This window comes from Hyla sarda, chromosome 6, assembly GCF_029499605.1.
Source record: "Hyla sarda isolate aHylSar1 chromosome 6, aHylSar1.hap1, whole genome shotgun sequence".
NCBI classification, from domain to species: Eukaryota; Metazoa; Chordata; class Amphibia; order Anura; family Hylidae; genus Hyla; species Hyla sarda.
In genome coordinates this window covers 241,259,703-241,287,209 of record NC_079194.1, presented here as the reverse complement: position 1 = coordinate 241,287,209, position 27,507 = coordinate 241,259,703, and the positions used below count along the sequence as shown (strand labels likewise).

The 27,507-nt window shown below is 43.7% G+C and overlaps 1 protein-coding gene across 6 annotated transcripts in view; it reads left to right on the top strand.

The window, feature by feature from the left end:
* Positions 1-26,448, top strand: part of SYT7 (synaptotagmin 7) — a 526,341-nt gene extending 499,893 nt beyond the window's left edge. For 2 of the 6 annotated variants that reach the window (XM_056526814.1, XM_056526816.1), the window contains 3 exons: positions 4,478-4,592; positions 20,652-20,851; positions 24,877-26,446. In XM_056526814.1, coding sequence (XP_056382789.1) covers positions 4,478-4,592; positions 20,652-20,851; positions 24,877-24,981 — 420 coding nt within the window. In that variant the 3' untranslated portion in view covers positions 24,982-26,446. Of the gene's footprint in view, positions 1-4,477; positions 4,593-20,651; positions 20,852-24,876 lie in introns of all 6 variants that reach the window. The other 4 variants (XM_056526818.1, XM_056526817.1, XM_056526815.1 and 1 more) reach the window with 3 other exon arrangements.
* The last annotated feature ends 1,059 nt before the right edge of the window (positions 26,449-27,507 follow it).

The following is a 27,507-nucleotide window of genomic DNA, read 5'->3' as shown; positions in this document are numbered from 1 at the left end:
TTGTCTTTTGTTGACCCTAACGGTATCCGTTATTGTGTTAGAGGGGCCAACTTGAAGTTCTTCCAGTACTGTGGTTGGCTCCATAGCTTGATCTTCCCTTATAAAGTTGCCTTGTCAGTGTCTGGACCATGTGTACCACATTTGACTTGGTTTAATTGAGCAGTTGAAGCTTGTGTCCAGCATTCAGTTTAGCAATTGAAAAAATAAAATTTCTAGGGCAGAGAATCCTTAAATAAACAGTCATGAAAGTTGTTATATGATGCATGTCATACAATACATAGCAAACCATATCTATAAACCTAACTGTACCACTAGCAGTCTTCCATTGACACACTCTGGTAACCGGTTTACAAACATTTTCCGAGGGCGGCAAGCGACCACATACAACTGCACATACATTCCTGTCCCCATAGACAGCAATGGATTCCGCTGAATGAGCAAGACCATTTTTTCGGCAAGCGATATTATTTCTGAGCGGAATTACACTTGGAAATTCACCAGTCTGAACCTAACCTATATATTGGCATACAGTGTATCAATAACACAAATTGCATAGTTCTCTTTTTCCCCTAATTGTCGTGCCCATTATTTTCTATTTCCCATGAAGCTCACACACATGGTCATTCCTTTGGTTCAGATTGTCCTCGGGGCAGTCGTCTTTTATCACAACATATAATTACAGCTACTGAAAAGCCATTAGCCCGACGACACCCAGGAATCAAGTACGCTATATTGTATGCTTGTGGATCCACTAGAGATATAATTGCACATTCTCTATGGCTGGTAAATCCCATTACACAGAGCAAGACCAAACGGGCACGATAGCAGCCGTACAATTAACAGGACTTCACACGTAATGTACAACAGCAACACTGACACTGCACAGAGCATCTAATCAGCATTTAGAAACAGTTATCTTTACCCAGAAACCATTGCAATGTACAGTCAGGATGTGCAAATTATTCACAGAGGTGCATAGTTTTTTCACAGTGGTGAAAGCCAAAATGTTTGTTTGACGCTGCGACGTGATGACGACAAAGGGGAGTGCCGGCGATGCAGGGGACCTTGAAGAGGACGCTCCAGAGCCCCGAGGACAGGTGAGTGATCGTAACCGCAGCACGCGGGGCAACGTAAACGGCTATCCGGCAGCAGCTGAAGCAATCAGCGCTGCCGGTTAGCCGTTTATGCAATGGCCCCGACATACAAAGGCATCGTATGTTGATGCTGCTTTCAACATGCATTGGCCTCTGAGAGGCCATCGCATGTTGAAATTATCGTATGTCGGGGCCATCGTAGGTCGGGGGGTCACTGTGCTCCTGGTCTCATGAAAGACAAAATATTGACATAATGCAAAGTCAAGAGGATATACTTCACAATAGACAGACATCCTATTGAACCATCCTTTTGACATCCGATTTTTCTTTATAACCCTTACCACTGACACTTATATATAAAAAAAAGGCAAAATTAAAATAAATAAATAAAAATAAGAGATCAGTTTCAATATAGATATAAACCGATGCACACAGAAACATTCCGTCAAAAAATGGACAGTTGCTCTTCCTGTAAAGGTGGGGAAAAACAAGACATTTCAATAGGATGAAAAACATGTAAATCTTTAGTTTAGAGAACCTTTAATCTATATGTATGAAAGTAGTTGCTGTCTGGTTGACTTGACCAAGATCCACAACATGTACAAAAAAATATCATGGTTATTATTACAATAGTTTTTTCAGCAGATGAAGATTTCTGGTAAAAAGGCATTAAATTGATAAAAACATAAATCCTGAATACACATTCACTTCCTGAATACACTGTATTATTTATCTATTGATCCCGAGACAGTCTGTATTATAGTTTAGAGCTGCATTTACAATTATGTAGGCTTCAGAGATACAGAAATACAGTATTCCAAAAAAAACTAAATATAAATCTATTCTGTACTGTAATATTGGGTATGGTTTCCATGCAGTGACTATGGAGTGGGCCTTTTTATTCTATGGAGGTTTGTTCTTGTATTTAGTAAATGTGATAACTTACCTATTACAGAATATAGCTATACATGTATCACTGGCTCAAAAAAGCTCCAATCTTTCATTGATCAGAAGCAACTGGTATACAAGATATTCTGACTACCTTAGAGGGGTACTCCAATGAATTATTATTTTTAAATCAACTGGTGCCAGAACTTTAATCAGATTTGTAAATTACTTTAATTTAAAAATCTTTTAGAATGTATTTTCTGTCTGACCACAGTGCTCTCTGCTGACACCTCTGTCTGTCTCAGGGACTGTCATGAGCAGGAGCAAATCCCCATAGTAAATGTATCCTGCTCTTGACAGTTCCTCAAAAACGTTATTTAAAGTAGATCCTCAAAAATGTATTTAAAGTCGACTTTTAAGTGTAATTAAAATGTGTGTTGTTCCATTGTTTATGTAACTACCCATCAAAAAAGGTTGCTTAAAGGGAACCTGTCATCACTTTCATGCTGCCTGAACCACATGTCATCGGGGACAGCTCTGTGGCTTCTGCCTGTCCTGCCAGCCATGGTTGATAGAGCTCTTCCTGTACCCAAATAGGTTGAGATCTATCAAGAAAGGCTGGTGGGGTAAGGAGAAGCTGATAGAGACCACCCTGATGACTCGTTCAGGCAGCATGAAAGTAATGACAGGTTGTCTTAAAATATTTCTGTCTTTATCAGAGCTACTAGAGGAAACACAATAGGCTGATATTACCCTTTTCAGCAAATTTTTCGGGTTTTCTGTGCAGATCGATTGAGTGTCATCAGAGTCATCTCATTATCATTAGTGGACACAGGATTTAAAGTGTCATTGTCACTTAGAAAAACCATTTGCATGCCACAGGGATACACAAGATAAGTTTACCCAAGATAAATCAAGTGTAAATATAGTGATGTTCCAGTAGGAATTTTTACTTGAGCATACCCAGTATTCTTACTAGAATCTACACTTGCATGATTGGTTACGTCAGCCACATGCCACCACAGATCATAATCAGTCTTGGAAAGCAAACAAAGACTGGCATGAACGTAGTGGTCAATGATTGGTTGAAACAATCTTATAACAACCCATCCAAAGTAGGAAAGAAGCATTGCACTCGCCATTCCATTCTTATATTTATTATAGATCACTTCATATCCAGATCAACAACATTTGGTGGTGGTGCGGGTGCTGGGGCGTGACTGAGGCAACAGCCTGTTTCACCTTATTTGAAGCTTCATCCGGCCTCTAGAAAGCTAAATGGCTGTGTTGTGAGTCCACCAGAGAGACCAATGAAGCGTAAAATTACGTGAAACAGGCTGTTGCCTCAGTCACGCCCCTGCACCTGCACCACCCCTCCCTTGGCGTTCGACACCGAATGTTGTTGATCTGGATATGAAGTGATCTTCAATAAATATGCAAAAGAAACGGTAAGTGCAATGCTTCTTTCCTATGTTGGATGGTATGCTCTATGAACTTTGCTTGGTTGCATATGCACCCGTATATTATATCGGTTGTCAGACAGAGTGATTGGCAAGGATCTAGCATGACATATGATATTCCCCTGTAGTGCCGTGGGTTACCTACACTAACTAATCTTACAGCAATTGTAGGGATTTCACCCTGGGGATAGCTCTGGGATCATCCTTGACACCACCACAGGACAAGTGTTTACTTCATTCATTTGGCAAACAACAGTTCTTTATGCAAGTCTGGCTCCTCACCAGCTGGCTCCTCAACAGCTTTATTAGACTTTATTAGACTCAGGACTAGCACTTCTTTGAGCTCACTACTGTCCTATCAGACTCCTGTCTAAAAACAGAGAGGAGGTGTTACAGCACAGACTGCAGTGATCGGATGAAGAGACCCAGCACAGAACAGCAGACTCAGGGAGGAAGTGAATGTATGGTGAGTAAGGGCGGACTCAGTGCTTGCCTGGGATTCTCCTCTTCCTGAGCAGAGGATGTCAGAGTAAGTGAGCAGCAGAACAAAGGGATTTGTGAAACAAATACAGAAGCTATACAAGTGAAAAAGACATGTAAAGCATCTGCATGACCGAGTAAGCCACATATAAGCATAATTTTTTCTGTGATATGACAGATATGCTTTAAAAGGAACCTGTCATCACTTTCATGCTGCCTGAAACACACGTCATTAGGGTGGTCCCCAGCAGCTTCTCCCTGCCCCAGCCTTGAATAATAGATCTTTCCCAGTTTTAGTATAGGGGGAAATGTATCAATCAAAGCCAGTGGAGCAGGCAGAAACCAAGAGGGACTGCCCCGATGACTCCCGGTTCAGGCAGCATCAAAGTGGTGTCCTTTAAGAATTGCTCTAGGCATTTCTATGCATTTATTTTCTCAGTACTATTTGTCCTTCAAATGAAGTACACACTGTCTGTCACTCACATTCATCTACGAGAAAATTAACATTGATGAAAATGTTTTCCTTGTTGATTTCATGTTGTATGTATATTGCAGGGAAGCCGCGGTGAATTGCTGCTGTCGCTCTGCTATAACCCCTCAGCAAACTCAATCATTGTCAACATCATCAAAGCCCGGAATTTAAAAGCCATGGATATCGGGGGCACTTCAGGTCTGTACAAGCCTCAAACAAAAGCCTTTTCACATTTGTTTCACATACATATTTTTGATAAAGCCTGTTATTATCAAGGACAAGGGAAAATACCTCCCATATATTAAGCCCGCGTCCCTATAACGAGTACTAAAGTAGTAGAATAGAGCAGTACCGATACATAACATAATAGCCAACACTACTGGTCTTTGGAATGTATTGAAATCCTGGCAGTAAAGCTGTGATCATAAAAAGAACCGTAATAAATGTATAGAACCTATTTATGAAAATTTTGAATAGCTGTGTTTTAAAAAGTTTCTTAAAGGGCCTTTAACCCCTTAGGGACTTAGCCTATTTTCACCTTAAGGACTCAGCAAATTTAGATTTTTGCATTTTCGCTTTTTCTTCCTTCCTTTCTAAAAATCATATCGGTTAAAATTTTGCACCTACAGACCCATATAAGGGCTTGTTTTTTGCGTCACCAATTGTACTTTGTAATGACATGACTTATTTTAGAATATAACCTGCGGCGAAACAAAAAAAAATTATTTGTGGGGTGAAATGTTTCTACACAGTGCACACAGTGCTGTAGGTCCATACGGTTACAAGAATACCCAATTTATATAGGTTTTATTTTATTTTAATACTTTCAAAAATTATAAACTACCAAAATTAGTATGTTTAAAATTGGCATCTTTTGACCCCTATTGTAAGGGGTGGTATGAGGGCTAATTTTTTGCGTCATCATTTGTAGTTTTTATAGGTACCATTTTTGTTTTGATAGGACTTTTTGATCGTTTTTTATTAATATTTTTATGGTATATTGTCACGATGCCGGCTGGCAGGTAGTGGATCCTCTGTGCCAGAGAGGGATTGGCGTGGACCGTGCTAGTGGATCGGTTCTAAGTCACTACTGGTTTTCACCAGAGCCCGCCGCAAAGCGGGATGGTCTTGCTGCGGCGGTAGTGACCAGGTCGTATCCACTAGCAACGGCTCAACCTCTCTGACTGCTGAAGATAGGCGCGGTACAAGGGAGTAGACAGAAGCAAGGTCGGACGTAGCAGAAGGTCGGGGCAGGCAGCAAGGATCGTAGTCGGGGGCAACGGCAGGAGGTCTGGAACACAGGCTAGGAACACACAAGGAAACGCTTTCACTGGCACAATGGCAACAAGATCCGGCGAGGGAGTGAAGGGGAAGTGAGGTATAAATAGGGAGTGCACAGGTGAACACACTAATTGGAACCACTGCGCCAATCAGCGGCGCAGTGGCCCTTTAAATCGCAGAGACCCGGCGCGCGCGCGCCCTAGGGAGCGGGGCCGCGCGCGCCGGGACAGGACAGACGGAGAGCGAGTCAGGTACGGGAGCCGGGATGCGCATCGCGAGCGGGCGCTACCCGCATCGCGAATCGCATCCCGGCTGGAGACGGTATCGCAGCGCACCGGGTCAGTGGAGCTGCCCGGAGCGCTGCGGTAGCGAGAGAGAAGCGAGCGCTCCGGGGAGGAGCGGGGACCCGGAGCGCTCGGCGTAACAGTACCCCCCCCCTTGGGTCTCCCCCTCTTCTTAGAGCCTGAGAACCTGAGGAGCAGACTTTTGTCTAGGATGTTGTCCTCAGGTTCCCAGGATCTCTCTTCAGGTCCACAGCCCTCCCAATCCACCAAAAAGAACCTTTTTCCTCTGACCGTCTTGGAGGCCAGTATCTCTTTCACTGAGAAGACGTCAGAAGAACCGGAGACAGGAGTGGGAGAAACTAATTTGGGAGAGAAACGGTTGATGATGAGTGGTTTAAGAAGAGAGACATGAAAGGCATTAGGAATACGGAGAGAAGGAGGAAGAAGAAGTTTGTAAGAGACGGGATTAATTTGGCACAAGACTTTGAAAGGACCAAGATAGCGTGGACCCAGTTTGTAACTGGGGGCACGAAAGCGGAGATATTTAGCGGAGAGCCATACCTTGTCTCCGGGAGCAAAAATGGGGGGAGCTCTTCTTTTCTTATCGGCAAACTTTTTCATGCGAGATGAAGCCTGTAAAAGAGAATCTTGGGTCTCTTTCCATATGGTGGAAAGATCATGAGTCACTTCATCTACAGCGGGCAAACCAGAGGGCAAGGGAGTAGGGAGGGGGGGAAGAGGGTGACGGCCGTACACCACGAAAAATGGGGATTTGGAGGAAGATTCAGAGACTCTAAAGTTATACGAGAATTCGGCCCATGGTAGAAGATCTGCCCAATCATCCTGGCGGGAGGAAACAAAATGTCGTAAATAATCACCCAAGACCTGGTTAATTCTTTCTACTTGTCCATTGGATTGAGGATGATATGCAGAAGAAAAGTTTAATTTAATCTTGAGTTGTTTACAGAGAGCCCTCCAGAATTTTGACACGAATTGGACGCCTCTATCCGAGACTATCTGTGTGGGCAACCCGTGAAGACGAAAAATGTGTACAAAAAATTGTTTAGCCAACTGAGGCGCTGAAGGAAGACCAGGAAGAGGGATGAAATGTGCCATCTTGGAGAATCGATCAACGACCACCCAAACAACAGTGTTGCCACGGGATGGGGGTAGGTCTGTAATAAAATCCATACCAATCAGAGACCAAGGCTGTTCAGGGACAGGCAGAGGATGAAGAAAACCAGCGGGCTTCTGGCGAGGAGTCTTATCCCGGGCACAGACAGTGCAGGCTCGCACAAAGTCCACGACATCTGTCTCCAGAGTCGGCCACCAATAGAAGCGAGAGATGAGTTGCACAGATTTCTTGATGCCTGCATGACCTGCGAGATGGGAGGAGTGACCCCATTTGAGGATTCCGAGGCGTTGGCGTGGAGAGACGAAGGTCTTTCCTGGAGGAGTTTGCCTGATGGAGGCTGGAGAAGTGGAAATCAGGCAGTCAGGAGGAATGATGTGTTGCGGAGAGAGTTCAACTTCCGAGGCATCCGAGGAACGAGAGAGAGCATCAGCCCTAATGTTCTTATCGGCAGGCCGAAAGTGAATTTCAAAGTTAAATCGGGCAAAGAACAGAGACCACCTGGCCTGGCGAGGATTCAGCCGTTGGGCAGACTGGAGATAGGAGAGGTTCTTGTGATCGGTGTAAATAATAACTGGAAATCTTGATCCCTCCAGCAGATGCCTCCATTCCTCAAGTGCTAATTTAATGGCTAGAAGCTCTCGATCCCCGATGGAGTAGTTCCTCTCCGCCGGAGAGAAGGTCCTAGAAAAAAAACCACAAGTAACAGCATGCCCGGAAGAATTTTTTTGTAGAAGGACCGCTCCAGCTCCTACAGAGGAGGCATCAACCTCCAATAGGAAGGGTTTAGATGGATCAGGTCTGGAGAGCACGGGAGCCGAAGAAAAGGCAGACTTGAGCCGTTTAAAGGCGTCTTCCGCTTGAGGAGGCCAAGACTTGGGATTGGCATTTTTTTTGGTTAAAGCCACGATAGGGGCCACAACGGTAGAAAAATGTGGAATAAATTGCCTGTAATAATTGGCGAACCCCAAAAAACGTTGGATAGCACGGAGTCCGGAGGGGCGTGGCCAATCTAAGACGGCAGAGAGTTTGTCTGGATCCATTTGTAGTCCCTGGCCAGAGACCAAGTATCCTAGGAAAGGAAGAGATTGGCATTCAAACAGACATTTCTCTATCTTGGCATAAAGTTGATTGTCACGAAGTCTCTGAAGAACCATACGGACATGCTGGCGGTGTTCTTCTAGATTGGCAGAAAAAATCAGGATATCGTCCAGATATACAACAACACAGGAGTATAAGAGATCACGAAAAATTTCATTAACAAAGTCTTGGAAGACGGCAGGGGCGTTGCACAGGCCAAAGGGCATGACCAGATACTCAAAGTGTCCATCTCTAGTGTTAAATGCCGTTTTCCATTCATCCCCCTCTCTGATGCGGATGAGATTATAAGCACCTCTTAAGTCCAGTTTGGTAAAGATGTGGGCACCTTGGAGGCGATCAAAGAGTTCAGAGATGAGGGGTAGGGGGTAGCGGTTCTTTACCGTGATTTTATTAAGACCGCGGTAGTCAATGCAAGGACGTAGAGAGCCATCTTTTTTGGACACAAAGAAAAATCCGGCTCCGGCAGGAGAGGAGGATTTACGGATAAAGCCTTTTTTTAAATTTTCCTGGATGTACTCCGACATAGCAAGAGTCTCTGGGGCGGACAGAGGATAGATTCTGCCCCGGGGTGGAGTAGTGCCCGGGAGGAGGTCAATAGGACAATCATAAGGCCTGTGAGGAGGTAGAGTCTCAGCTTGTTTTTTGCAAAAAACATCCGCAAAGTCCATATAGGCCTTAGGGAGACCGGTTACAGGGGGAACCACAGAGTCACGGCAAGGGGTACTGGGAACCGGTTTTAGGCAGTCCTTGAAACAAGAGGGCCCCCAACTCTTGATCTCCCCAGAGGACCAATCCAGGGTTGGGGAATGGAGTTGAAGCCAGGGTAGTCCAAGGAGGATTTCGGAAGTGCAATTGGGGAGGACCAAAAATTCAATCTTCTCGTGATGAGGTCCGATGCACATTAGAAGGGGCTCCGTGCGGAAACGTATGGTACAGTCCAATCTTTCATTGTTTACACAATTGATGTAGAGGGGTCTGGCGAGACTGGTCACTGGGATGTTGAACCTGTTGACGAGAGAGGCCAAAATAAAATTTCCTGCAGATCCGGAATCCAAGAAGGCCATAGTAGAGAAGGAGAAGGCAGAGGCAGATATCCGCACAGGCACAGTAAGACGTGGAGAAGCAGAGTAGACATCAAGGACTGTCTCACCTTTGTGCGGAGTCAGCGTACGTCTTTCCAGGCGGGGAGGACGGATAGGACAATCCTTCAGGAAGTGTTCGGTACTGGCACAGTACAGGCAGAGATTCTCCATGCGGCGTCGTGTCCTCTCTTGAGGTGTCAGGCGAGACCGGTCGACCTGCATAGCCTCCACGGCGGGAGGCACAGGAACGGATTGCAGGGGACCAGAGGAGAGAGGAGCCGGGGAGAAAAAACGCCTTGTGCGAACAAAGTCCATATCCTGGCGGAGCTCCTGACGCCTTTCGGAAAAACGCATGTCAATGCGAGTGGCAAGATGGATGAGTTCATGTAGGTTAGCAGGGATTTCTCGTGCGGCCAGAACATCTTTAATGTTGCTGGATAGGCCTTTTTTAAAGGTCGCGCAGAGGGCCTCATTATTCCAGGATAATTCTGAAGCAAGAGTACGGAATTGTACGGCGTACTCGCCAACGGAAGAATTACCCTGGACCAGGTTCAACAGGGCAGTCTCAGCAGAAGAGGCTCGGGCAGGTTCCTCAAAGACACTTCGAATTTCCGAGAAGAAGGAGTGTATAGAGGCAGTGACGGGGTCATTGCGGTCCCAGAGCGGTGTGGCCCATGACAGAGCTTTTCCAGACAGAAGGCTGACTACGAAAGCCACCTTAGACCTTTCAGTAGGGAACTGGTCCGACATCATCTCCAAGTGCAGGGAACATTGGGAAAGAAAGCCACGGCAGAATTTAGAGTCCCCATCAAATTTATCCGGCAAGGATAGTCGTAGACCAGAAGCGGCCACTCGCTGCGGAGGAGGTGCAGGAGCTGGCGGAGGAGATGATTGCTGAAGCTGTGGTAGTAGCTGCTGTAGCATCACGGTCAGTTGAGACAGCTGTTGGCCTTGTTGCGCTATCTGTTGTGACTGCTGGGCGACCACCGTGGTGAGGTTGGCGACAACTGGCAGAGGAACTTCAGCGGGATCCGTGGCCGGATCTACTGTCACGATGCCGGCTGGCAGGTAGTGGATCCTCTGTGCCAGAGAGGGATTGGCGTGGACCGTGCTAGTGGATCGGTTCTAAGTCACTACTGGTTTTCACCAGAGCCCGCCGCAAAGCGGGATGGTCTTGCTGCGGCGGTAGTGACCAGGTCGTATCCACTAGCAACGGCTCAACCTCTCTGACTGCTGAAGATAGGCGCGGTACAAGGGAGTAGACAGAAGCAAGGTCGGACGTAGCAGAAGGTCGGGGCAGGCAGCAAGGATCGTAGTCGGGGGCAACGGCAGGAGGTCTGGAACACAGGCTAGGAACACACAAGGAAACGCTTTCACTGGCACAATGGCAACAAGATCCGGCGAGGGAGTGAAGGGGAAGTGAGGTATAAATAGGGAGTGCACAGGTGAACACACTAATTGGAACCACTGCGCCAATCAGCGGCGCAGTGGCCCTTTAAATCGCAGAGACCCGGCGCGCGCGCGCCCTAGGGAGCGGGGCCGCGCGCGCCGGGACAGGACAGACGGAGAGCGAGTCAGGTACGGGAGCCGGGATGCGCATCGCGAGCGGGCGCTACCCGCATCGCGAATCGCATCCCGGCTGGAGACGGTATCGCAGCGCACCGGGTCAGTGGAGCTGCCCGGAGCGCTGCGGTAGCGAGAGAGAAGCGAGCGCTCCGGGGAGGAGCGGGGACCCGGAGCGCTCGGCGTAACATATATGAAGTGGGCAAAAATGCACAGTTTTGGACTTTGGTATTTTTTTTACAAGTACGCCACCGACCGTGTTGTTTAGCAAACCTTATATTTTAATAGTTCGGACATTTACACATGCATCGGTACCACATATGATTATTTCTATTCTTTATTTCATTATTTTATTTTAAAAAAAATGGGAAAAGGGGGGCGATTTAAACTTTTAATATGGAAGGAGTTAATGAACTTTTATGACATTTTTCTTTACACTTTTCTTTATTTCAGTCCCCATAGGGGGCTACAATATTCAATCTTCTGATTGCAAAGCACTGATCAGTGTAACCGGCGATCTACTTCTCTAGCCTGCTGCACAGGCATGGAGCAATAGATCGCCGATTGGACAACAGAGAGGCAGGGGAGGACCCTCCCGTCGTCTGTTAAGCTGATTGGGACATTGCGATTTTGTCGTGATAGTCCCGATCAGCTCCGCTGAGCTGCCGGGATTCTTTTACTTTAGTTTCACATGCCGCGATCAACGTTGATCGTGGCATCTAAAGGGTTAATGCTGGGCATCGGCCCAATCGGCCATGCGTGAGTCCTGGCTGCCCGTAGCAACCTGGACCCACCGGGTTTAACCCATTCTCTGCTGGTGAGAATGGTTTAAACCCATTAAACGGGACCAGGGCGTACAGGTACGCCATGAGTCCTTAATGGTCGGGGATGCTGGGCGTATGCATACACCCTGCGTTCCCAAGAGGTTACAGGGTACTCCGGTGGAAAAAAAAATTTGAAATCAACTGGTGCCAGAAAGTTAAAGAGATTTGTAAATTACTTCTATTAAACAATCTTAATCCTTCCAGTACTTATTAGCTGCTGAATACTACAGAGAAAATTATTTTCTTTTTGGAACACAGAGCTCTCTGCTGACATCACAAGCACAGTGCTCTCTGCTGACATCTCTGTCCATTTTAGGAACTGTCCAGAGCAGCATATGTTTGCTATGGGGATTTTCTCCTGCTCTGAACAGTTCTTAAAATGGACAGAGATGTCAGCAGAGAGCACTGTGCTCGTGATGTCAGCAGAGAGCTCTGTGTTCCAAAAAGAAATGAATTTCCTCTGTAGTATTCAGCAGCTAATACTGGATTATGATTTTTTAATAGAAGGAGCTGTTATACTTCCTGACCACTATACCATAGTTTCAAATGGCTGATAACGGGATAAAACAGTGAAGGGGTATTCTAGTGTCCCCAAAATATTCATATAATGCTGGGGCTGTAGAAACAGGATACTGTCACTGGCCGAGACAGAACACTGGCCAATCACTGGCCATACTGAAGGCAGAAAGGAGTGAGCATCCAATTGCTTGATCAGCCAACAGCTATGGTATGTCTATGACCAGGTAATGGGGAGACCAAGCATCAAGAGGGACCCCATTCTGAAAATAGGGGTAGATCATAGAGGTGGGATCAGACCAACACGCCTGTGTCCTCTCTCTCCCAAAATCTGCTGTCAGGAAGAGTCAGGAAACCAATATACACACTATGTGGTATTGCATAAATCTCTATAATGGGAATGTTCCTTTTCTTTAAGATTATGTGCAGACAAAGCAAAATTGGTTAAGGGTATGTCCACACTTAATCTGCTGCAAATTAAACCCCCTAAGGTCACAGGGTTTTTCCGTTTTTGCATTTTCATTTTTTCCTCATCACCTTCTAAAAATCATAACGCTTTCAATTTTGCACCTAAAATTCTATATTATGGCTTATTTTTTGCACCACCAATTCTACTTTGCAGTGAAATTAGTCATTTTACCAAAATATCCAAAGCGAAGTGGAAAAAAAATGTCATTGTGTGACAAAATTTAAGAAAAAATATAATTTTGTAACTTTTGGGGGCTTCGGTTTCTACGCAGTGCATTTTTCGGTAAAAATGACATCTTATGTTTATTCTGTACGTCCATACGATTAAAATGATGCCCTACTTATATAGGTTTGATTTTGCATTGCTTCTAAAAAAAAATCATAACTACATTCAGGAAAATTTATATGTTTAAAATTGTCATCTTCTGACCCCTATAACTTTTTTATTTTTCCGTGTACGGGCTCATTTTTTTGCGCCATGATCCGAAGTTTTTATCGGTACCATTTTTATATTGATCGGACTTTTTGATAGCTTTTTATTAATTTTTTCATGATATAAGAAGTGACCAAAAATACGGTATTCTGGACTTTTTTTGCGCGTACGCCATTGGCCGTGCGGTTTTATTACTGATATATTTTTATAGTTTTAACATTTCCGCATGCGGCGATACCACAAATGTTTATTTTTATTTACACAGTTTTTTTTTAAATGGGAAAAGGGGGGTGATTCTTACTTTTTTTAGGGGAGGGGTTAAATGATCTTTATTCACTTTTTTTGCAGTGTTATAGCCCCCTCTAGTGGCTATTACACAGCACATACCGATCTCATGCACAGATCATTGCTGTGCATTGACACGGCAAAGATCAGAGTTATCAGTGGTCAATTGCTCAAGCCAGGCTTCGAGCAATCAAGCGCCAATCGGACGCAACGGGAGCAGGTAAGGGGACCTCCTCCCGCATTCTAGCAGATCGGGACATCGCATTTTCACAGTGATGGTCCCGATCAGCCCGACTGAGCTGTCGGGAAGCTTTCACTTTCATTTAAGACGCGGTGATCAACTTTGAATGCCGCATCTAAAGGGTTAATAGCACGCGGCACAACAATCGGTGCCGCACCCTGTTAGCCCAGGGTCCCGGCTTTCATTACCTGACGGGACCGACCTGTTATGACGGCGTGACCCCGCATTATATACTGGGACCGGGCACAGGGTGAAGGTACGCCCTGCGTCCTTAAGAGGTTAAAGGGGTACTCCACTGGAAAACATTTTTTTAAAGGGGTTGTGTGCTGCCCTGGGTTTCGGAGCTCCGCTCGCAGCGTCCGGAAGTTCATTACTCCGAACGCTGTGTGCGGGCTTCCGTGTTCGCTGCTGCCCCCTCGTGACGTCACGCCCGCCCCCTCATGACGTCACACCCGCCCCCTCAACCAAAGTCTATGGGAAGGGGGCGTAACAGCGGTCGCACCCCTTCCCATAGACTTTCGTTGAGGGGGCGGGCGTGAAGTCACGAGGGGCCGGCAGCGAACACGGAATCCCGCACACAGCGTTCAGAGTAATGAACTTCCGGACGCTGCGAGCGGAGCTCCGAAACCCAGGGCAGCACACAACCCCTTTAAATCAACTGGTGCCGGAAAGTAAAACAGATTTGTAAATGACTTCTATTAAAACATCTTAATCCTTCCAGTACATATCAGCTGCTGTATGTTCCACAGGAAGTTCTTTTCTTTTCCTTTCTCCCTGATCACAGTGCTCTCTGTTGACATCTCTGTCCATTTTAGGAACTGTCCAGTGCAGGAGCAAATCCCCACAGAAATCATATCCTGCACTGGACAGTTCCTAAAATGGACAGAGATGTCAGCAGAGAGCACTGTGGTCAGACAGAAAAGACATTCTATAAGAAAAGAACTTCCTGTGGATCATAACAGCAGCTGATAAGTACTGGAAAGGGTTAAGATTTTTTTTTATAGAAATAATTTTACAAATCTGTTTAACTTTCTGGCGCCAGCTGATTTAAAAAAAATGTTTTCCAGTGGAGTACCCCTTTAACGCTGAGGATTAGTGAATATAAATAAATAGCTGAAATGCGCAGCAGATGAAGTATGTGCGAGAGTACTCTAATAGTGGATAAGCTGAAGGCAGTCAACAGAGCATTAGATGCATATACAATTTCAGGTAATATCTTACATTTACCTCCTAATGGGAACGCATTAACCCGGCAATGCAATTTTAAGTAAAATTTTACTTATAAAGGTAGTAGACTGTGAAAACAGGAGACACACAACGCCTACTTGGGATTTGCACATGGGAAGGGGAATTTTATGCCTAATAACTCCATTTTTTAAAGACTGAAGAAAAAGCTCAGTCCTAAATTTAATTCCCCCATTGCTTTATTGGTTTATCTGAGATGAAGCTGAAAAGCCATTAAAAGTTTTGACACGGTGTTTATGTGATTCATCATAATCGTGCAGATTATATTTAGTAACAGCTGCTTCATCTAATACTGGAGCTTTGGCAGCCATTTTTGTTTTCACAGTGTAATGTCACAGCAATAGGCCTCATGCATACAAGCTTAAAGGGGTACTCCGGTGAAAAACTTTTTTTTTTAAATCAACTGGTGCCAGAAAGTTAAACAGATTTGTAAATTACTTCTATTAAAAAATCTTAATCCTTGCTGTACTTATTAGCTGCTGAATACTACAGCGGAAATTCTTTTCTTTTTGAAACACAGAGCTGTCTGCTGACATCACGAGCACAGTGCTCTCTGCTGACATCTCTGTCCATTTTAGGAACTGCCCAGAGCAGCATATGTTTGGACAGTTCCTAAAATGGACAGAGATGTCAGCAGAGAGCACTGTGCTCGTGATGTCAGCAGAGAGCTCTGTGTTTCAAACGGAAAAGGATTTCCACTGTAGTATTCAGCAGCTAATAAGTACAGGAAGGATTAAGAATTTTTAATAGAAGTAATTTACAAATCTGTTTAACTTTCTGGCACCAGTTGATTTAAAAAAAAAAAAAAAAAGTATTTCACCGGAGTACCCCTTTAATACAGTTCTGTACATCCTGCGAGTTATAGTAATAATTTGTCCATAGAGTTCTGTAGGGTGCTGGTGTACCTCTGTATGCCTTTAATTTCATAATAACACATAATATTGTGCTGTAAGAAGCATCATATGGTAGCTCATGGAGTGTCTAGGGCAGTGGTCTTCAACCTGCGGACCTCCAGATGTTGCAAAATTACAACTCCCAGCATGCCCGGACAGCCGTTGGCTGTCCGGGCATGCTGGGAGTTGTAGTTTTGCAACATCTGGAGGTCCGCAGGTTGAAGATCACTGGTCTAGGGCTTCATTGTTAACAGGGATTCTATGAAGCCCCTATGTGCAAGAGACCTTAAAGGGGTTACCCACCATAAGGCAATTTTAGTACGTACCTGGCAGACATTAATGGACATGCTTAGGAAGGATCTGCGCTTGTCTTGGGGCTAAATGGCTATGTTGTGAGATTACCATAACACAGTGACTAGCTTTTTGTGAACTGGTATTTATGTTAGATTTTTCTTCTGTACCTACAAATCCCATAATTCCATTTTCCTCCCTCCCACACATCAGCCACCCCACCCATTGAAACATAAATGAGCTGCATCCATTCAAAAGACCTGTGGTTTTCAATCAGGGTGCCTACAGCTGTTGCATTAGTTGCAGATTGATCTCTCTCCCACCAAGCGATTGCTCCACCCATTGAAGCAGACAGGTTCCCTGTCATCAGCTGACTAGTCATGTCAGGTCTCAGCCGCATTGCAACCTGGGAAAAATCTGAGACAACAGCAATTTTGTATGTGGTTAAAAATAAATATTGGGGTGAAAATCACAGAAGAATTGTGAGAAAACCGTCACACACAGGTACAGACACTATATTATGAACTACACTAACTTTACAGCCCCTGTAGCATAGTCAAATAAAAAAAATTCCTGGAATACCCCTTTAACCCCATTTGGATTGTGATCATTACTGGTCTATAGCGGCATTGTGTGAAATTCTGCTGTGTGAGCTGTAAGGTTGTCCACACAGCAGAATTTCTGAACGAAATTGTGCATGGAACACTGCATGAAAAGCCAATAAACCTTAATGGGATTCCACTGTCCCATTCATACAGCAGAATTTTTGCTGCAGAATTTCCACTACAGGAATTCCATTAAAGTGAACAGGTTATAAATTTATGCAGAATTCTGTGCAGAAATTCTGCCGCTTGAACATAGCTTTAGGCCTCGCTCACATGATGGAAATTACACTTATCTGCATGAATTCTGCATCCGCATTGCTTTTCTGCAGAATTTCAGTTTTTTTTTTTACATTTGGAATCAGTGTGGAATTCAAGCGAAATTCACAATTCACAAATTCAAATCGAATTTTCCGCATCATCAGAAATTCTGCTGTGTGAATGACATTGCGGAATCCCATTAAAGTTAATGGGCAATAAATTGTGGAAAGGTGGAATTCTGCGCTGAAAATGTATGCAGAATTTCCATTGTGTGAACGTGGCCTGCAGCAGACACGCAGGAGACATCTCAATGGGCTTCTGGATTTACTACCTCTGTATTAATAAATAGTTTTGTTGCCAAATTCGGCACTACTGTCCTGGACTAATAGCAATGTGTTATTGCAGTCACCATATGGAACAAATTGGTAATATTATATCTATAAGCGTTACATGCCAGTTTTTTCTATAGCTCCTAATGAATTAGTCTAATACATTAGGATGCGGGTTCAGCTCACAAAATGAATACCTTGGCTTTCTGTAGGTTGCACATACACCCTTGAAGTGAATGTGTCAGAAGAAAATGTTCAGGTTAAGTTTTTATTTTGATGATATTTTTAAGGATTGTTGATTTTTTTCTACTGTCTTATTTTACTCTGTATAGTTAAACGTTCCTAAAATCCTGCAGTTGTCATTATGTCCTCTAAGCCTAATAATAAGCCAACATTGCCTGTTCTGTACAGAAACATTTCAGTAGTCCCCTGGTTATCATCACAGGCCATATTACAGTGAAAGATGACACCAGTATGTAGATAAGACAAGAACAGGCCATGTACAATAGGCTACACCTCACCTCTTGTTCCCTTGTGACCTCTGCACAGGGAGCATATGTAGAACATTTTTACATAGAAGTATGGCTGGGTTCCCACCACTATTTGCCATCTGCATCATGTATACATTACCTGGTTATCCTGCATCATGCCACCGGGCTAAACAGCAATGTTGGGGCTCCTCCAGGACTATCCCTTACACTGACGCCATACTCATCTAGTTCGGGGTCTATGTACCATCAGGGACGTATAAGTATCTACCGTGTGCGTGCCATTACACACCACGGCATTTTTCGCTTATTTCTATATTAGCTGCTTATGCATATACCCTTGCTTATCAGAAGGTTATAGTTATCGTCAATCTAAGCATACCTGGTGTGTTATCCCTCCACTTATCTTGTTGTGGTGGGTTATTGGCCCTTGTTATTTATTTATTTATTGATATACTCGATCTTACAGTTGCAGATATTTTCAGTTGGTGTAATAATCTTGAGAGGAGCACTTAGAGTAGGTGAGGTGTTTGATCACTATTATAAAACTGCTCTAATTTATAGAGTCTATATATGACCAGCTAAATGTACATCATTTTAGCGTTGCTTTCGCTGAGCTAATCGAAGAATATCTATTATAAGTGATTTATTAACGGTGTTACATCTAGATTGTTTTTTATTTTAATAAATTTAGTGCCAAGAGTTGTCCCTGATGATCCTGCATTTATTAGGCAGGTGAAACGTGTAGGAATTTTGAAATTTTGGGACAAAATCTTTTCTTTTGTCTTGGCTTGTTATATATCCTTGTTTTCATTTTTCACCATTTTGAGCACTATTTTTGTTTTTTGGTCACACTTTGAGCCCCGGAGTATACGTCCTATCTATCTTGCTACCTACTGCCTTCTATTTTTGCTTTTTTCTCCCTCACTTAGACAGAGTAGGGTCCGGCACCGTGGTTGAGGCCACCCTGTTAAGGAGGTGGGTCCCTCAAAAGGCAGGGACAGAGGAGTGGGCATTTTAGCAGTAAGTGGGCACATTCCCCTTCTCTCCAATATCTAACTTAATAATGTTAGAGAGATTACTTCTGTCCTGAGTAGTTTGATAGACATCTATATTTCATCTGTATACCACTTTGTCCCTCCTCAGAATTCTTATATGTTGTTTGAGTATTAGGGACATCCAAGGTTGGGATGGTACACCCCCGGGCTCATCTTTTGACCATTTTTTGAGTTATCATTCTGATTTTTTTTGACACTTTTTGGATTTTTTGTGTGATACCACTGTATATTTTTGTCTTGTTATTATATATGTACATTTTGTGGTCTTTATCTTTTCTTTAAGACCATTTTAATTGATACTATTAAAGGCTATGTTTTATACTGTAATCTGGTAGATCAGGAGGTATTGCTTCGGTGATTATTTGTTCTATAATCCTCGTGACACTCATTAAGATGGTACTCTGAACACGTAGATTTGCGTGTCTTGAGTTCGGTGATAATATCATGTATACATTAGCAAATTGGGATGCAGAAATACACTTGCAGTGCATTTTATCCTCTAATTCATTGGTTCTCAACCTTTTTCGCAACTGTATCCCCAAAGGGTGAAAGTATGTTAGCGGGTACCCCTCGCGCGTAAGTTCATGCGGAACTTTACACACAAGGGGCACCTGTGGACAAAATAAGTCATAAAAGTACATAATTTCATAATGGGGTGTGCTTACATTTCTAATGTGATATCAATGCGATACTTAATCCCCTTGTGCCATTATTCTCCCCTCCATCTTAATCCCCTTGTGCCATTATTCTCCCTTCCCTCTGATCCCCTTTTGCCATAATCGTATATTAGATAATGGCAAAAAGGAAACAGAGGGAGGGGAGAATAATGGCACAAGGGGATTAAGATGGAGGGGTGAAAAATGGCACAAGGGGATTAAGATGGAAGGGAGAATAATGATTACCTCCCCCCCCCCCTCCATATTGATCCCCTTGTGCCATTGTTCCCCCTCCCTCTGATCCCTTTTTGCCATTATCCCGCCCCCTTCCATTTTAATCCTTTTGTGCCATTATTCCCCCCTCTGATCCCCCTGGGCCAATATATGAGATACATTCAATAACACCCTCCCATACTGCGGTGTTACACTTAGTTTAACATGCTTACCAGGCCTGTGTCTATCCCGTTCAGCAGGAGTCTGAGGGCCGCACTGACAGGTGACGTCCTTCTGCGCTGTGACGGCACCTCCGCGCAACATCAGGGACATCACCCGTCAGGCCTGGCAGCCACTGCAGCTCACATAAACTGTACAATATGGTGAGCTGCCGTGGCGACTGCGGTGTCCAATCCCTGCTCTGCGCTGACAAATACTGGCCAATGCATGGCCAGTATTTGTCAGCGAATTGCCGTACCCCCGCATAACTCTTATCTTAACCCTAGGGGTACGTGTACCCCTGGTTGAGAACCCCTGCTCTAATTCAAAGGTCTAGGAGATAAGATGTATATTCAATGGGGGAGAGGGGCTGGGCTAACAGAGGAAGGAGAAGCTCTGGCAAGAAAGTCATTCCAATTAAAAAGTCTAAAAATGTAAATAAAAAATAACAATCAATAAATAGAAACAAACCGGAAAATAAATCTAAGTGACACATTCACTTTAAGAGAATTGCTCAATATGGCCATAGATAAGGATATAAAGGACATAGATACCCTACATGGAGAGGGACATCTTCAGCTTAGGTTGAATGTCTTCTATTCCCCATGGACAGTGTGAACATTCACAGGGCTCTACCGGTCCACATGCAACATCACATTAGCAAAGGAACAGACACAAAGCATCGGAGATGTGCTGCTCTTGTCTTCTCCTATTCTTGTTATTTGAGATAGAGAAGTAGTAAAAATATTTGTAAAATATTTTATTTTTTTACTTATCGATTTTTCTCCACAGACCCTTATGTTAAAGTTTGGCTCATGTATAAAGATAAAAGAGTTGAGAAGAAAAAAACTGTGGTCATGAAGCGGTGTTTAAATCCTATTTTTAATGAATCTTTCATCTTCGATGTTCCCACCGAGAAACTTAGGGAGACGACGATCATCATTACTGTCATGGACAAAGACAGGCTTAGTCGTAATGATGTAATTGGAAAGGTAAGTATGACGGGAGCTATTCCTATGCAGGAATACTATGTTATTCCAGACCTTTTCAAAGGAGATGTACCCAAGAATAATAGGGGTGAATAGTAGACAAAAGTAGGTCCGAGAAGATACATCAATCTTGAGAAATTTTTTAAAGTAACCATTTGTACTGTAAAGCATGTTGGTTCGTGAACAAGATGGACTCATCTGTGCAGGTACACATCAGAGGGAACATCATGACAGTGATGGGTGAGCTTTAACTATGACAGTATTAGTAGACTGACTTAATCACTTCCCAAGACAGAAGACGGTATCACTTCTTACATTGAGTACTTTTGTACACATTTTCATTATTAGTAATTGGCCTGAAAGGACCTGGGTCTAAATGTAAAATGTCTTTTACAGGATTTATATTGAAGAGTAAAGGAATACATGGGGGATTGTAAAGGAATACATGGCAAGGCAGTGAAGGGATTTGCATTACACAATGACACATAAGGAGGGTAACCGCAGCTTTTTGCTTGGATTGGAGTGAAGACAGATGTGTTAATAGGATGCCAAATATGAGGGAGCTGTGAGTGGATTAGCATTAGGAGGAGATATATTAAAAATGGGAAAACTGAAGTCTGTAGCAGAATATTAAGAAGGACAAGGCAGACATTAGCATGCGGATGTGTCCTTCAGGGTTGTGGTCTGAAAAGTAGAAGGGACCGTGAATACTCTATTATGATATTTAAGGCCATTTAACATTTTTAACGTTAAAGTCAATCTCCAAATAAAGTTTGACAATCCATCTCATGTCTGGAGACTAGTGATCCCACTCTCTTCCTACAATATTTATTCTAAGTCTACTACAATCCTAGCTTGTTTCTTGTGGTGTTCTGCCCAGGCAGCCAACAAAACTGGTATAGATCCTGTGGGGCAGGGGGCCCGACTGCCAGGTCCAGACTGGGATGAAAAAAGCAGCCCTGGAACATAGACCCAGCCAGCCCACATACTATCACTTCTAATCCCATCTTGTAGACAAATTGTGGTGCACAATGCACTGCAGAAAATTTAGCAGTAATTACTCACACCTTACCTAACTCTCACATCATCTACACAAAAAGGAAAATAAGTGTAACAAATAAACACATTGGGGAAAATTATCAAAACCTGTGCCGAGTAAAAGTTGACCAGTTGCCCAAAGCAACCAATCAGATTGCTTCTTTTATTTTTAAAAATCCTTTGAAAATTAATAGAAGCAATCTGATTGGTTGCTTTGGGCAACTGCACCACTTTTCCGGTAAACAGGTTTTGATAAATCTGCCTCAATATCACATAATCAGAGTCAGGGATAGGCGGATACAAGCACCAATATAACTACTATTTCCCTAAACAATGCCTATATAGTGGTAGATACCAGCTCTATACAGGCTCTGTAGACCATATATATGATTACAGTTACATCTGGTGAATTGCAGATAAAGTCTTCTTTAAGTAAATCACATGTGACATCTCTGATTGGAGTTGTTCCGTTCTCTATCTTCATCCACCCCAGGCCGTCATGACAAGATCTCCCAGCCACAACTTGACTCCGCAGAATCTGCCAAACAAACATCTTAGGCTCCTCACATTTCCAGCATCCTACCTATTCCCCACCCACACAAAATACAATCTATAGTTATGGTGCTCCAAGTGGTACTAATGTCCCCTTAGGTAGGTCCACCCCTCAATATTGTCCCCTTTGCACCAACATCAAATCAGGTAGGCTTCGATTATTGTAAGTTATTGCGCCGTCTAGGCCTGGATGCAGACATCCTGTGCGGCCTCTAGCAGGTCAGAACAGGAAGAGCAGAGGTAATGACAGGCCAGGGAGCTTATAGATGTTATGTAATGTCCATTTATTTGTTTTTGTATTTTTCTGTTTTGGTGTGTATTCACACACTAGTTTGTTCTTAGCAGTTTGCTATTTTCCCTGGATTGGGAATGGTTAATGCTCAGAACCAATGAGATCTCGGGTGTGTCTATTTTAACCAGAGTTCTCCTGCATTCTCTGCCAGTTATTTTGTGCAATAATGCTACTATGATGTCTGTGCAATATATTCTACTATCATGTGCAATACATTTCCAAGTCTGCTTGAGCATGCACCTTGTATTTATTCTGTGATATTATCTGAGTTTTAGCAATGGTTAAATAGTCTTCTTTATTGTAGATTTTAGTCTGTTTTACATTTGTCGGTTTTAGGATTAGTGTGTCCATTCTGCTTAGTCTGTATTCACACTGTGTTAGTCTAGTGTTACCTGTGCTCTATATGTAATAATTCCTATTTAGACTCATCCGGGTCTGGTCTAGAGTTTCATGTATTATATTTCTGTTTCTTACTGGGTCAGCATTCTGATCACACCGTGGAGTGTGTCCGCTGGCCAGTAGTCTATTTGGCTTTATTATAATGGCTACTCCTTTTGCGGAGTGGGGTGTCCAGTTTGTTTGTACTGTGTCCCAGTGTGAACAGTGTCCTATGTTACCTGATCAGTTTAGTGTCTAGCTTTCAGTTCTTCTGCTCCTCCCCTGCAATTCCTGTTTTCTGCTGTATACCCATACCATGCCAAGTCTTGTTCATTTTATCCATGTCTATCGTTTATCTGATTCCAGTTTGTGAACTGTTTGTTTATACACTATATTCTGCCCTGTTAGTATTTTGTATCCTGTCTGGTATATCTGGTTGTCTGGTAGTTTTCCGTTTCTGGCCTGTGACCGACTATGGATATTATTTGTTTTTACGCCACTACACTGTAGCGCAGGGAGGGACCAGGTCCAAGTTGTCGATTCACTGCTTAGGGTGTATGGGCAAGCAGGCAGGGAGAGTGTCATTAGGGACAGCTTAGGGCTCCCTCTCCCTGTCCACCCAGTCGGTCATGACATCTTAGCTTCGACACACAGAGGCCATTGCGCACAAGGTCCTAAAAACTATTGTCAGGACCTTGTGTGCTAGAGAGAGGGTGGGTAAACTGTGAACCAGGCCTTAGATTGGGCTGAGCCGGCAACGGCGGATGGCCAGTCGTTCAGAAGTTGGGCCGGCCCCTGCTGGACCACAGACCAGACAGCCTACTGGTAAAATTCCCGGTAGGGCAGTCCGGCCTTGTTCAGCACCCACCCTCCCACTAGCACACAAGGTCCTGACAGTAGTAACAGGACTTTGTGTGCAACGGCCTCTGTGCAGCTAGGAGCTTATAGATCTTAGTTCCGATATGTATGAGTTGGAGCTAAGATCTATAAGCTCCCTGGTCCGCCACTACCTCTGCTCTTCCTCTCCTGACCTGCTAGAGGCCGCACAGGACATCTGCATCCAGACATAGGTGGTGCAATGACATAATTTCATCACGCTGCTGCCAACTGATTGGGCAAGGAAGAAGTGGATGTGAAGGAAATGATAGCTAAGTGTTTTTTTACCTTTAAGTTACTGCAAAGGGGGGACAATATGGAGGAAAGGGGATGGTAATCGGCCTATCTACCTGTCTAATATGGAGGGGGGGAGGTTAATAATATAGAAGTGGGGGGTTAATCAGCCTATCTAATATGGAGGGAGGGAATCAACCTATCCAATGGGAGGTGGCTTTCCCACCTATGTTTTTCATTGGGGTGGGGATCTGTCTTCTTAAAATGGGAGACCTAACTACCTATGGAGGACTTAATAACTAAATATGAAGACTTCTCACCTAAGATGGGGACTCCGCCTAAATATGTAATACTAGGGCTTAATCTACTCATCTGATATTGTCAGCCTACCTACCCTAAATATGGGAGTCTTATTCAATACCAAATATTGATGGTCTCCCTGATTCTGGAGCTTCATAAATTCTTTTGCACAACTAACCAAAGATGGAAGCTCTATTACACTTGACAGCTTTTTAGGAGACATACAACTGTCCCAACACCAACAGTTAAGTCTTGGCTGGTGAAGCCTACTTGAGTACTACAAAAACTTTAGATTGTTTGTTAAATATGCAAAAAAAGCTGTATCCTCTAACTGATAGCATTCTTTCTCTCTCTGCAGATCTACCTGTCTTGGAAGAGTGGTCCTGGAGAGGTGAAGCACTGGAAAGACATGATTTCTCATCCAAGAACAGCTGTAGCACAATGGCACCAACTCAAGGCCTGAGCTTTTGGCTTTTTCTGCACTCTGTGATCTCCTACAGTCTTCGGTTACCTCCAACCAACCAATGCATTGGCCACGCTCTTACTGTCTGCACAAACACAGCCTGCAGGCTTGTATAAGGAATCGCCAGCTTGGAACTTTAGGTAACAGGATGCCCCTGGGCCAACCTGTGCCATCTGCAGCAACTCCACAAGGATTGTGCTCTAAAACTGTCCTTATATTTGTTATACCTGACACAGCTGCAGTTTTCCTTCTGGCCTCCTAAGGAGCGGCACTACTTCCCAACACAGTGTTACAGAGACGCTGAGAAGGGCAGGGCGGGAACGTCCCGCAGGAAACCTCTCTCTCTGGGTGGCCCAGCCTGCAAACTTTCCAAGGCTTCTACAAATACATGTTAGCCACAAAAGCACTATCATGTGCATAAGCTGGTTAGCAATGTAACAACTCACTTTTTGTAGTGGTGCAAAGGTGCAATGAACCCTTGAATTATTTTCAGGGTTGTTTTTTCTTTATAGAAAGCAGACATAAAGGCAATACCTGTGTTATTGCGCCTTAGACACCTCTTCATGTACCGTTTGATGGAACATGGAGGTAGAATTAGGGTGGATTCTGCTCCACAGGCTCTTTACTGTACGTATGTGGTTGTCAGTGTCCAATGTGCGTACAGCAATGTGAGATTGTGCGTATGTTTGTAGGTGTGCGTGTTCTGTTTCTCAAAGCTCACCCCCTTTCCTTCTATCTTCCCTTTCGCAGGCTGGGATGATGCTTTGGCGCACCTGCGTATCTTCGTACCGTGATTCTTTGTAGCTTTCTTTGATTGTTGCCTGCTTTTTTATTTTGAATTCTGTTTTTCACTAAATAGGTTATTTTTCAGAGTTTTGCTATAAAAATTTAAGAAAAGTTTTTTTTAAGAAAAAAAAATGTCACTGGGGGGGAATTCTGATCTGAAGTTTTCATTGTTGTCTAGAATTCATAGAAGTCATTGCTATTGGGTAGCCTGGTTTTGCTGCCATTAACGTCCGCACTACCCTCGCTGGCAGCAGGAAGTTTATTGTTAGAGCCAAAGAGGATGCTACACCTATCACGAAACATGGAGCTCAGTATTCCCAGCCTCCTGGAAGGAAGAATGAGTCTCTGGCCCAGTCCCCTTCTCTCCTGGTGATTATGTGGTGTAACCTGTATGTATCAGGGTCCCTTTGCCTTTGGAGCATCACCAGCCATTTTGTCTTCCAGGACGAGGCCTAGGAGTTCCCCCAGGGTCTCTTATATCTAGGCTCCAGACTCCCATGTATAAAGTCAAAACTGAGTTGTAAGTATGACATACTGAATATGGTGTCTGTGTGGAAACAAGGGGAAAAAAACATTGTACCTGTTAAAAGTGAATTATTCTCACTAGTTTAATTGGATAAATCTGAACTAAGATGAAATAAACGCTGTAAAATCTGAACACAAGATACGAATGATGTTGAGCATTTATAAAACCTAACGATAGTTGTCCATGTTGGGCCCATGACTCCATTAATAGTACACAACGCCTTATAATTGTTTGGTATCCATCAGGCATTCGAACAAACATCAACCATTTTGTCACATTAGCTCCTGGCCTCTATTATTATTGCCTTTTATGTTTCATTATAACAAAATAACCTAATTTTTTTTATCAGTACTAGCAAGTTTGTGAACCATTTAGATATTTATGTGATAATATTGACCTAAAATGGGATCAGATTTTAAAAGAATCCAAAAAAATCACATACACACACTGGGGGTAATTTATCAAGACCAGTGTATTCATACAACAATCTTGCCTCTCACCTATGCCGGATTTATTGAGAGATGCAGCTGCAGAAAGCTATACCATCTCCGAGCTGGCATAGATTTTTAATACAATTTACACCTGATCGCAGGCATAAATTGTAGCATATTCAATACAGGGTGAAGGCCATGCACTCCATCGGACCAGGCCACACCATCCTGCCCACCTATAGGCCAGCCTATACACACCTTTTAATACTAACACAAGACAATGGAATGGGTAAACAGGTACCCATACACAGATTTAGGCAATTAGCAAAGTGGATCTATATACAAACATCAAGCATATGACATAAGCCTAAAATTTCTACATATTATCCATACAGTGAACACCCAACATATTTCACGACATCTGTCATCAGGGGAGGGTCAGCAGACCCCCATACACATTAGCCAAAATTAGCGGGTTCGGGGTAAATTCATGTGCATACTCCCCTCACCCTGGGGAATTTTCTCTGATCATCTTCTCTATGAGACACAGTTTATGGACAAGCAGAAAGGTGTTGTTTTTTTTTTTTACAGCAATAATTTTTTTCATCTCATACAATTTCTTATAATAATATACCGTATTTTTTGCCGTATAAGACGCACTTTTTCTTCCCCAAAACTGGGGGGAAAAAGTCGGTGCGTCTTATACGGCGAATACACCCCTATCGTGGCGGTCCCTGCGGCCATCAACGGCCGGGACCCGCGGCTAATACAGGACATCACCGA